Source organism: Tachyglossus aculeatus, chromosome 26, assembly GCF_015852505.1.
Source record: "Tachyglossus aculeatus isolate mTacAcu1 chromosome 26, mTacAcu1.pri, whole genome shotgun sequence".
Lineage (NCBI taxonomy): Eukaryota > Metazoa > Chordata > Mammalia > Monotremata > Tachyglossidae > Tachyglossus > Tachyglossus aculeatus.
Window position 1 is genome coordinate 1,842,117 of NC_052091.1, and position 12,079 is coordinate 1,854,195.

Here is a 12,079-nt window from a genome sequence, read left to right on the forward strand (position 1 = left end):
CTTCCCAAGCGCTTAGTCCAGTGCTCTGCACACAGTAAGCGCTCAATAAATACGATTGATGATGATGACTGTATATGTTGCCAACTTGTGCTTCCCAAGCGCTTAGTCCAGTGCTCTGCACACAGTAAGCGCTCAATAAATACGATTGATGATGATGACAGTCTCTATATGTTGCCAGCTTGTGCTTCCCAAGCGCTTAGTCCAGTGCTCTGAACACAGTAAGCGCTCAATAAATACGATTGATGATGACTGTCTCTATATGTTGCCAACTTGTGCTTCCCAAGCGCTTAGTCCAGTGCTCTGCACACAGTAAGCGCTCAATAAATACGATTGATTGATTGACTGATTGATTGATTGCCCTCCAAGAGCAAGTGGGGGCTTGGAGGGGAGGAGGCTTCTCCTCCCTTCTCCCCTCCCCATGCCCAGGTGGGCGCGGGGACTTGGGGAAACTGAGCCCGGTGGGAGGGGAAGTCATCATCATCATCATCATCAATCGTATTTATTGAGCGCTTACTATGTGCAGAGCACTGTACTAAGCGCTTGGGAAGTCCAAATTGGCAACATATAGAGACAGTCCCTACCCAACAGTGGGCTCACAGTCTAAAAGGGGGAGACAGAGAACAAAACCAAACATACTAACAAAATAAAGAGAAGCAGCGTGGCTCAGTGGAAAGAGCCTGGGCTTGGAAGTCAGAAGTCACGGGTTCTAATCCCAGCTCTGCCACATGTCTGCTGTGTGACCTTGGGCAAGTCACTTAACTTCTCTGAGCCTCAGTTACCTCATCTGTAAAATGGGGATTCAAACGGTGAGCCCCCCCCATGGGACAACGATTACCTTGTATCCTCCCCAGCGCTTAGAACAGTGCTTTGCACATAGTAAGCGCTTAACAAATACCATTATTATTATTATTATTATAAAATAAATAGGATAGATATGTACAAGTAAAATAAATAGAGTAATAAATATGTACAGACATATATACAAGTGCTGTGGGGAAGGGATGGGGGGGATGGAGAGGGGGACGAGGGGGAGAGGAAGGAAGGGGCTCAGTCTGGGAAGGCCTCCTGGAGGAGGTGAGCTCTCAGCAGGGCCTTGAAGTCAGGCGTCCGGGGCCCCCAGCTGCAAGTGGCAGGACCTCCCCAGGGAAGGGGCAGTTCGGGGCTTGCAAGGTGGCCCCGACTGGGTCCACTCGGACGCTTTCCAACCCCACGGGTGTCCGGGGGCGGGTCCGGGGCGGGGTTTGGCGCGGAAACGGGGGCCCAGGCCGTCCCCCAGCTAGTCTTAGTCGAGCAGTGCGTCCTGTTACCCACTCTGGGTTCCCGGCCCTCCAGCCAGCGGCATGGCAGCGACCGGCAAGAAAATCGTCATCTTCGGTGCCACGGGCATGACCGGACTCACCACCTTGGCCCAGGCGATCAAAGCAGGCACGGGCGCGGGCCGCGGCGGCCGGGAGGGGCAAGGGGGCACAGAATGGGAAGCTGGGGGGCACGGGGGCTTGCTAAGGGCCCAGGAGGAAAGGGGTTAAGGAGCAAGGATTGGGAATTCCGGGGGCACGCAGAGGGGGAGGTACCAGATCCCTGAGGGGAGGGCACAGGGCATGGGGCAGAGTCGCAAAGTGTAGCTGGGGCAATCAATCAATCAATCAATCGTATTTATTGAGCGCTTACTATGTGCAGAGCACTGTACTAAGCGCTTGGGAAGTACAAGTTGGGGCACATTGGAGAAGTCGGGGAGGCCTGTCTGGGGCAAAGGAGGGCAGTTTGGGGGCACAGGGAGACAGCTAGGACCACTCATCAATGGTATTTATTGAGCACTTACTATGCACAGAGCACTCAATCAATCTATTTATTGAGCGCTTACTGTGTGCAGAGCACTGGACTAAGCGCTTGGGAAGTACAAGTTGGCAACATATAGAGACAGTCATCATCATCATCAATCGTATTTATTGAGCACTTACTGTGTGCAGAGCACTGTACTAAGCGCTTGGGAAGTCCAAGTTGGCAACGTATAGAGACAGTCCCTACCCAACAGTGGGCTCACAGTCTAAAAGGGGGAGACAGAGAACAAAACCAAACATACTAACACAATAAAATAAATAGAATAGATATGTATAACTCTACTAAGCACTTGGGAGAGTACAAGAAGAAGCAGCATGAAGAGTGGTTAGAGCACTGGCCTAAGAGTCAGAAGGTCATGAGTTCTGATCCCGGCTCTGCTACTTGTCTGCTTTGTGGTCCTGGGCTAGTCACTTCACTTCTCTGGGCTTCAGTTACCTCATCTGTAAAACAGGGATTGAGACTGTGAGCCCCACATGGGACAAGGACTGTGTCCAACCCAGTTTACTTGTAATAATAATAATTGTGGTATTTGTTAATTGCTTACTAGATGCCAAGCACTGTTTTAAGCTGTGGGGTAGATACAAGGTAATCAGGTTGGATACAGTCCATGTCCCTCATGGGGCTCACAATTTTGATCCCCATTTTACAGATGAGGTAACCGGCACAGGGAAGTTAAGTGACTTGCCCGAGGTCACACAGCAGACATGTGGCGGATCTGGAATTAGAGCCCACAACCTCTAACTCCCAGGGTTGCATCTACCCCAGAGCTTAGACTAGTGCCTGGCAGGTAGTAAGTACTTAACAAATACTATTATTAGTATTACTATTACGATATGAGAGAGTTGGTAGACATGTCTCCTGCCCACAAAGAGTTGACAAGGTAGAGAGTGAAACAGATATTGAAATAAATTACGGACCTGTTCATAAATGCTTATGGGGCTAAGAGTGGAGTGAATATCAAGTGCTTACAAGGGTAGAAATCCAAGTGCAAGGGTGACAAAAAAGGGAGAAGTAGGGAAAGTGACCGTTTAGTTGGGGAAGACATCTTGAAAGAGATATGATTTTAATAAGGCTTTGAAGGTGTGGAGAGTGGTGGTCTGTCAGATATGAAGGCGGAGGGAGTTCCAGGCAAAGAGGGAGGACACAGGCAAGGGGTCGGCGGGGACGCAGACGAAGTTGAGGTACAGTGAGTAGGGTGGTTTGGAGGAGCAAAGCGAGTGGACTGGGTTGAAGTAGGAAATTGGTAAGCTAAGGTAGGAAGGGGTGAGCTGATTGAGTGCTCAGAGGAGGACCTGGGGAGAGATCTGAGGAGCTGGGGCTAGGATCCCCTCCCGGACTAACCCTCTCCTCCACCACAATGACCTGGGTCTCTCAGGGAATGTCTCCCTGCTCTCTGTAGAGAGGGCGGGTTCAAATCAGGCTCTCATGGTGCTCGAGATAATCTGGTATCATAGGGCCCCAGCCAAGCCAGGGTGGGCGAGGTCCTGAGTCCTTGAGGGTGGGGGGAGGCGGGCCTTGGCCCAAGTCGAGGAGGTTGTCAAGCCCTAAAGTTTAGCATCCAGCATCCCCTGAATCTGAGCTCGGACCCCAGAGCCTCCACCTGTTTGGGGACCTTGGCTAGGCCTTGGAAAAGGGCAGAGAGTTACAGAGAGGACATCTCCTCCATGCAGTCCTCCCTGACTAAACCCTCCTTTCCTTCTCTTCCACTCCTTTCTGCATTGCCCTGACTTGCTCCCTGTATTCATCCCCACCCACAAAGCACCTATGTAAATATCTGTAATTTATTTATTTGTATTAATGTCTCTCTCCCCCTTTAGACTGTAAGCTTGTTGCAGCCAGGGACTGTGCCTATTCATTGTTGCGTTGTACTCTCTGTAGCACTTAGTACTGCCCATAACGAGCTTACAGTCTAGAGGGGGAGGAAGACATTAAAAGAAACAAATTAATTATGGATATGTACATAAATGTTGTGGGGATAGGAGGGGTGGGCAGTGAGAGCAAGTCAGGTGATGCAGAAGGGAGTGGGAAAAGAGGAAGTGAGGGTTTAGTCAGGGAAGGCCTCTTGGGTGAGCTGTGCCTTCAGTAAACTTTCAAAGTGGGAGAGAGTAATTATCTGTCAGGTATGAAGAGGGAGGGCTTTCCAAGCCAGAGGCAAGATGTGGGCAAGAGGTCAGTGGTGAGGTAGATGAGATTGAGGTAGTGAGTAGGTTGGCATTAAAGGATTGAAGTGTGCCAGCTGGGTTAGAGTAGGAGAGTAGGGAGGTGAGGTGGGAGGGGGCAAGGTAATTGACTGCTTTAAAGCCCATGGTGAGGAGCTTCTTTTTCATGGGGAGGTGAATGGGTAACCACTGGAGGTTCTTGAGGAGTGGGGAAACATGGACTGAAGAGTTTTCTAGAAAAATGATCTCGGCTGCAGAGTGAAATATGGACAGGAGTGGTGAGAGACAGGAGGCAGGGAGGTCAGCGAGGAGGCTGTTACAGTAAACAAAGCAGGATAGGATAGGTGCTTGGATTAACATAGAAGCAGTTTGGATGGAGAGGAAAGGGTGGATTTTAGCCATGTTGTGAAGGTCGAACCGACAGGATTTAGTGTTAGATTGAATATGTGGATCGAATTAAAGGAGTCAAGGATAATACCAAGGTTATGTGTTTGTGAGACAGGAAGGATGTTGGTGCTATCTCCAATGAGGGGAAAGTTTGGGAGATTATTTTGGGTCTTTTTGGTATTTAAGTGTTTACTGTATACCAAACACTGTACTAAGTGCTGGGAAGATACAAGATAATCAGATCCCACATGGTGCACACAGTCTTAATAGGAAGGAGAACGGGGATTGAATCTCCGTTTTGCAAATGAGAGAACTGAGGGTTTCCCCCTTTTAGACTGTGAGCCCACTGTTGGGTAGGGACTGTCTCTATATGTTGCCAACTTGTAATTCCCAAGTGCTTAGTACAGTGCTCTGCACACAGTAAGCGCTCAATAAATACGATTGATTGAGGCACAGAAAAGTTAAGTGACTTGCCCAAGGTCACACAGCAGCTAAGTGGCGGAGCCAGGATTAGAACCCACATCCTCTGAGGCCCAAGCTCTTCCCACTAGACCACACTGCGGCCAGTTTGGGAGGCATCATTTCATTGATCCAAAATGCTTCCAGCCCCCACAGCTCTCGCCCCAGGCTGTCCGTTAAAGGCCCGGCCCATCTTGAGGAGGTCTAGTTTGGCTCCAATCCTTAAGTTCTTCCCCTCCTAGGAAATGGCCTAGGAGAGGATCTGAATCTAGCTGAGTCATGGAGGGGCGGGGGGGGGGGGGGGGGGGGGTAGGGCAACCGGGCAGAAAACTGCTGAATCACTGGCCCTTCCCCTCCTCCGGGTCACGTTCCTGCTCACTGACCCAGCTGCCTCCCCTCCCCCAACCCAACTGGACCAATCAATCAATCAATCGTATTTATTGAGCGCTTACTGTGTGCAGAACACTGGACTGAGCGCTTGGGAAGTCCAAGTTGGCAACATATAGAGACAGTCCCTACCCAACAGCGGGCTCACAGTCTAAAAGGGGGAGACAGAGAACAAAACCAAACATACTAACAAAATAAAATAGAATAGATATGTACAGGTAATATAAATAGAGTAATAAATATGTACAAACATATATACATATATACAGGTGCTGTGGGGAAGGGAAGGAGGTAAGATGGGGGGATGGAGAGGGGGACCAGGTGGTTACAGATCGCCACCTGCTGGGCAGTTTTAGAACCTGCGTCCCAAAGTGCCTTCCAGCGCTTAGAACAGTGCTTTGCACGTAGTAAGCGCTTAATAAATGCCATTATTGATGGGGGCCCCCTCATGCACCATGGAAAGGTCGCAGATATTGTTTGAATGTACGCGGTTCTGTTGTCGTATGTGGTGTGGGCCTTAGACCCTGCAGCCCACTGGCTGGGTCCAGGAACCAAACCAAATAAGGTGATTGACTCATTATCATCATCAATCGTATTTATTGAGCGCTTACTGTGTGCAGAGCACTGTACTTAGCGCTTGGGAAGTACAAGTTGGCAACATATAGAGACGGTCCCTACCCAACAGTGGGCTCACAGTCTAAAAGGGGGAGACAGAGAACAAAACCAAACATACTAACAAAATAAAATAAATGGAATAGATATGTACAAGTAAAATAAATAAATAGAGTAACAAATATGTACAAACATACAGGTGCAGTGGGGAAGGGAAGGAGGTAAGATGGGGGATGGAGAGGGGGACGAGGGGGAGAGGAAGGAAGGGGCTCAGTCTGGGAAGGCCTCCTGGAGTAGGTGAGCTCTCAGTAGGGCCTTGAAGCTCTCAGTAGGGCCTTTTTAACACAAAACCCTTGGGTTGCTTCTTCTTAGGGTTCCAGAAGGTGGTTTAAATGAAAGTATCAGCAGCCGCAACCTTTCATTCATTTCATTCAGTCGTAATTATTAAGTGCTTACTGTGTGCAGAGCACTGTACTGAGTACTTGGGAAAAACCTCCTTGGGGTTCTGGGCAGTGCTCTTTGCAGGGGTCAAAGACTGCTGATTCCACCCAGCTCTGCCCCAAATCTGTACCACATTTGCACCAATCCAGTCCCCACTGTTTTCAAATCTACCAATCACTGTGATCAGCAACAGCGGTATATAAGTCCATTGTATCGGGCACACGGGGCCTTTTCCCTTAAGGAAATGAGCCTGTTGGGTGCGTTACCCCCTATTCGGTCTTCGGCCTTACCAATAAAAACTTTATTAAAACTTTCAGCAGTCATATGCTGTCTGACTATTTCTTTAGTCACCCGGCAACTTGGTGGCCATCCGAAACAACCGCCGCCATCAATTATTATTATTATTCTCCTCTCCTTTCGCCCCCTTCCTCCCAACACCTCCTCTTTCTTTTTTAATAGAACCCTCCCTCCCTTCAAATCCTTATTGAAGGCACATCTCCTCCAAGAGGCCTTCCCTAAGACCCCCTTTCCCCCTCTCCCTTCTGTGTCACCCTGACTTGCCCCCTATAATAATAATAATGGTATTTGTTAAGCACTTACTATGTGCCAGGCACTGTACTAAGTGCTGGGGTGGAGACGAGCAAATCCGGTGGGATACAGGTCCTGTCCCACGTGGGGCTCATGGTCTCAATCCCCATTTTCCAGATGAGGTAACTGTGGCACAGAGAAGTGAAGTGACTTGCCCAAGGTCACGCAGCAGACAAGTGGCAGAGCCAGGGTTAAAACCCATGACCTTCTGACTCCCAGGCAGTGCTCTAACCACTACACCATTATGCTTCTTTATTCATCCCCCCCCTCCCAGCCCCACAGCACTTATGTATGTATCTGTAATTTATTTATTTATATTAATATCGGTGTCTCCCCCTAGCCTGTAAGCTTGCTGTGGGCAGGGAAGGTGTCCGTCATATACAGTTCAATCTTATTTACTGAACACCTACTATGTGCAAAGCGCTTGGAAAAGTTCCTTGACTAGTCTTATAGGAACCTCTAGATTGTAAACTCGTTGCAGGCAGGGGAATGTGTCTGCTATATTATATTTTACTCTCCCAAGCGCTTAGTACAGAGCTCTGCACACAGTGAGCACTCAATAAATATGATTGGCTGACAGTGACGTGTTAAGTACTTACTATGTGCCTGGCACTGTACTGAGTGCTAGGGTGGATACAAGCTAATCAGGTTGGACACAGTCCGTGTACCTCATGAGACTCACAGTCTCAATCCCCATTTTACAGATGAGGTAACTGAGGCAAAGAGAAGTTAGTGACTTGCCTAGGTCACACAGCAGACAAGTGGCAGAGCTGGGATTAGATCTGGGAAGATCTGAACAGAGGGCCAGAAGTTAAGAGGTCATAAAGCGCTCTGCACACAGTAAGCTCTCAATAAATACGATTGATTGAATGAATGAAGGGGTGAAGGGGTTGCAACAGGTCTTCTAATTCTCAGTGTGTGCACTGACCTTATCAATCAGAGTGTTTACTGTGTGCAGAGCACTGCACTAAGTGCTTGGGAGAGTACAATGTAACAATATGAGACAAATTCCCAGCCCACAAGGAGTTTACAGTCTAGAGGGTTGTCTTACAGGCCCCGGCAGACTGTAAACTCATTGTAGGTCAGGAACTTCTTTACCAATTCTAAATTGTACTCGCCCAAGCGCTGAGGATAGAGCTCTATACACAGTAAACACCACTAATGGGTTGATTGAATGACCCTGGATTCCTGGCCCCCAGTCTTGCAAGGGGGCTGCCAAGAACCCAGCCCCCCTTGCTTAAAGCACTCAATCACCTTGCCCCCCCCTTAAATACATATAATCTGTAAAATGGGGATAAAGACTGTGAGCCCCATGTGGGACAACTTGATCACCTTGTATCCCCCCCCAGCGCTTAGAACAGTGCTCTGCACATGGTAAGCGCTTAATAAATGCCATAATTATTATTATTATTATAATGGTATTTGTTAAGCGCTTACTATGTGCAAAGCACTGTTCTAAGCGCTGGGAAGGTTACAAGGTGATCATGTTGTCCCACGGGAGGCTCACAGTTTTAATCCCCATTTTACAGATGAGGTAACAGTCACAGAGAAGTTAAGTGACTTGCCCAAAGTCACATAGCTGACAGTTGGCAGAGCCAGGATTTGAACCCATGACCTCTGACTCCAAAGCCCGTGCTCTTTCCACTGAGCCACGCTGCTTCTCTTCACTGCTCTCCCACGACAAGCCAGCCCACACACTTCGATCCTGTAATGCCAACCTTCTCACTGAATCTCAATCTCGTCTCTCCCGCCATTGACCTCGTCCTGCCTCTGGCCTGGAAACACCCTCCCTCTTCATATTCATTTATTCATTCATTCAGTCGTATTTAATTGAGCGCTTACCGTGTGCAGAACACTGTACTAAGCGCTTGGGAAGTATGTCGGCAACATATAGAGACGGTCCCTACCCAACAACGGGCTCACAGACTCTGACAGACAATGACTCTCCCCGCCTTCAAAGCCTTATTGAAGGCCCATCTCCTCCGAGAGGCCTTCCCTGACTAAGCCCTCTTTTCTTCTTCTCCATTCCCTTCTGCGTCACCTTGACTTGCTCCCATTATTCATCCCAGCAGCGTGGCTCAGTGGAAAGAGCACGGGCTTTGGAGTCAGAGGTCATGGGTTCAAATCCCTGCTCCGCCAATTGTCAGCTGTGTGACTTTGGGCAAGTCACTTAACTTCTCTGTGCTTCAGTTACCTCATCTGTAAAATGGGAATTAAGACTGTGAGCCCCGCGTGGGACAACCTGATCACCTTGTAAGCTCTCCAGCGCTTAGAACAGTGCTTTGCACATAGTAAGCGCTTAATAAATGCTATCATTATTATTAGTAGTAGTAGTATTATCCCCCTCCCAGCCCCACAGAACTTCTGTCCCTATCTGTCATTTATTTATTTCTATTAACGTCTGTCTCCCCCTCTAGACTGTAAGCTCGTTGTGGGCAGGGAATGTGTCAATCAATCAATCGTATTTATTGAGCGCTTACTGTGTGCAGAGCACTGTACTAAGCGCTTGGGAAGTACAAGTTGGCAACATATAGAGACAGTCCCTACCCAACAGTGGGCTCACAGTCTATAAGTGTCTATTGTTGTAGTGTACTCTCCCTAGCGCTTAGTCCAGTGCTCTGCACACAGTAAGTGCTCAGTAAATACAACTGACTGACCCCCAGTCCCCATTCATGAACTCGTTCTCTCCGCTCCGACAGGTTACCAGGTGACCGTGCTGATCCGTGACCGGGCACGACTGCCCGCCGAGCTCCAGCCCGCTCGAGTGCTGGTGGGCGACGTCCTGAATCCATCGGACGTGGACCAAGTGGTCAGCGGGCAAGATGCTGTCATCGTGCTGCTGGGCACCCGCAACGACCTGAGTACTTCCCCGCCCCTTTGCCCCCGGCCCCCCCCGGCCCCCCCGCCGCGCCCTCCTCCCCCTCCGCCGCCCCCGCCTCTGCCCCCTCCCCCGCCACCAACCAGTGACCGCTCTCCTGCTCTGTCCCTGCTAAGGTCCCACCACCGTGATGTCAGAAGGCACCAAGAACATCGTGGCTGCCATGAAGGCACACGGCGTGGGCAAGGTCGTGGCTTGCACCTCGGGTGGGTAGCGGGGCGGAGGCGGACCGGGGCATCTTTACCTGCTGGTGCTGCCCTGAATCAGTGGGAGGGAGGCAGGGAGGACGGTCCTGGGGTGGGGGCTTTGAGGGGGGCCGTGGCGTCTGGCCCAGCTGCCCGGCGTCAGAAGGTCAGAGCCAAGGAGCCGAGGGGCAACGCTGTTGGTGCCCCCACGGCCGGGAGGCACCGGCGGGGGATTCAGAGGAAGAGCGGACACTCTCGGAGCTGCCGTCGATGGGTGAGGCTGATGCTGGGTCGTCCCCTTCTGCCCGCCGCTGCAGCTTTCCTGCTGTGGGATCCCTCCCGGGTGCCAGCCCGGCTGCAGCCGGTGACCGATGACCACATCCGCATGCACAAGGTCCTGAAGGAGTCCGGCCTGCGCTACGTGGCCGTCATGCCTCCCCACATTGCTGGTGGGTTCCCCGGGGGTGCCCTGCTTGGGGGGGCCCGGGGGGCTTCCTGGTGGACTCCAGGAACATTCTGCTTTCACAACTCTGGCTGGAGGGAGGGGCTCGAGCAGAACACCCACATGGTGCCCATGGTGCCAACTTGGTTGCCCAGGCAAATTTCCTTCTCCATCCTTGCTGGGTGGTGGGGAGGGGTATGACTGCCCACCCCAACCTGAACCATCCTGCACCTTTTGTCCCAGATAAGCGGCGCGTCCTAGTGGATAGGGCCCGGGCGTCAGAAATCATAATAATTATAGTAATAATAATGGCATTTATTAAGTGCTTACTACGTGCAAAGCACTGTCCTAAGCGCTGGGGAGGTTACAAGGCGATCAGATTGTCCCACGGGGGGCTCACAGTCTTAATCCCCATTTTACAGATGAGGTAACTGAGGCCCAGAGAAGTTAAGTGACTTGCCCAAAGTCACACAGCTGACAATTGACAGAGTGGGGATTTGAACCCATGACCTCTGACTGCAAAGCCCGTGCTCTTTCCACCAAGCCACGCTGCTTGTCTCCTAAAAAAGACCTGGATTCTAATCCCGACTCCACCACTTGCCTGATATGTGACCTTGTGCAAGTCATTTTACTTCTCTGGGCCTAATTTCCCTCATCTGTAAAATGGGGATTATGATTCTGAGCCCCACGCGGGACGGAAACTGTGTCCAACCCTATTATCTTATATCTACCCCAGCACTTAGTACAGTGCCTGGCACATAGTAAGCGCTTAACAAACACCTTAGTTATTATCATTTATCATTATTAGGGGACAAACCACTGACGGGTAACTACAAGCTGTCGGTGGACGCACCTGGTGGGCCGGAGAGCACGCGGGTCATCTCCAAGCACGATCTGGGCCACTTCATGCTACGCTGCGTGGACACCGCTGAGTTTGATGGCCACAGCGTCTACCCCTCCGGCCAGTACAGCTAGATGGGCTGGCTGGGGCTCCTTCTCCCCACATTAAACGGCTCTCAATCCTTCTCCATGTTGGCCCCTCTGAGTACCTCCCCCCAGCCCTGCATTAGAGAGGGCTTCCTCTCTAATTAGGGGAATCAGAGAGGGCTAAGGTACCCTCTTTTTTAGTGCAGTGCTCAGTACAGTGCTTCTCATACAGTAAGAACTTAATAAATACTATTATTTCTACTACTGTTTCCTTAGCCCCCATTTTACACATGGCTCCTTCCCACCAGGTTGGGCTTCCCTGCTCCATCTCCCATGCTGTTTTGCATCCTCCCATATCCTCTCCCTCCATGCTTCACGTTTCCACCCTTCCCCTCTGAACTGCCATCCACAACATTCCCATCCGTGTCCGTTGGGGCCTCGTCACTGGGCCGGGACTGGGGACCAGGAGTCAGGACCTCTGGAAGCTGGTTTTTCAGTCAATCAGTCTATCATGTTTATTGAACGCTTACTGTGTGCAGAGCACTGTACCAAGCGCTTGGGTGAGTAAAATACAACAATAAATAGACACATTCCTTCTCTACAAGGCCCGGGGACTCAGAGAAGCAGTAGGAATATGCAGGCACAGACACGAGGCCCGGCTTGATCTCCAACAGAGCGGAACGGGCCTGTACGTCGAGGGGCGAGCCCTACACTCCCATATGCCACTTGGACAGAGCCAGGGAGGGTGGCAACCCCCTCCGGGCATCCCCGTTGG

General features: G+C 50.7%; 1 protein-coding gene and 1 non-coding gene across 2 annotated transcripts; one reads left to right on the forward strand and one right to left on the reverse strand.

Annotated features, from left to right (window-relative positions):
* Positions 1–1,259: 1,259 nt before the first annotated feature.
* Positions 1,260–11,565, forward strand: BLVRB (biliverdin reductase B). The gene is made up of 5 exons (XM_038767356.1): positions 1,260–1,425; positions 9,572–9,733; positions 9,867–9,956; positions 10,253–10,384; positions 11,186–11,565. The coding sequence occupies exons 1-5, from the start codon at positions 1,341–1,343 to the stop codon at positions 11,350–11,352; spliced, it is 636 nt and encodes a 211-aa protein (XP_038623284.1). The 5' UTR covers positions 1,260–1,340; the 3' UTR covers positions 11,353–11,565.
* A 318-nt stretch (positions 11,566–11,883) lies between these two features.
* LOC119946271 lies at positions 11,884–12,079 on the reverse strand. The gene has a single exon (XR_005456377.1). It is a non-coding gene; the product is annotated as a small nucleolar RNA SNORA73 family (small nucleolar RNA).

Coding starts and splice junctions, on each gene's coding strand:
- BLVRB (XM_038767356.1), top strand. CDS start 1,341: ATGGCAGCGACCGGCAAGAAAATCGTCATCTTCGGTGCCACGGGCATG. Junction 9,734..9,866: donor GGGCACCCGCAACGACCTGA/GTACTTCCCCGC, acceptor GTCCCTGCTAAG/GTCCCACCACCGTGATGTCA. Junction 10,385..11,185: donor CATGCCTCCCCACATTGCTG/GTGGGTTCCCCG, acceptor TATCATTATTAG/GGGACAAACCACTGACGGGT.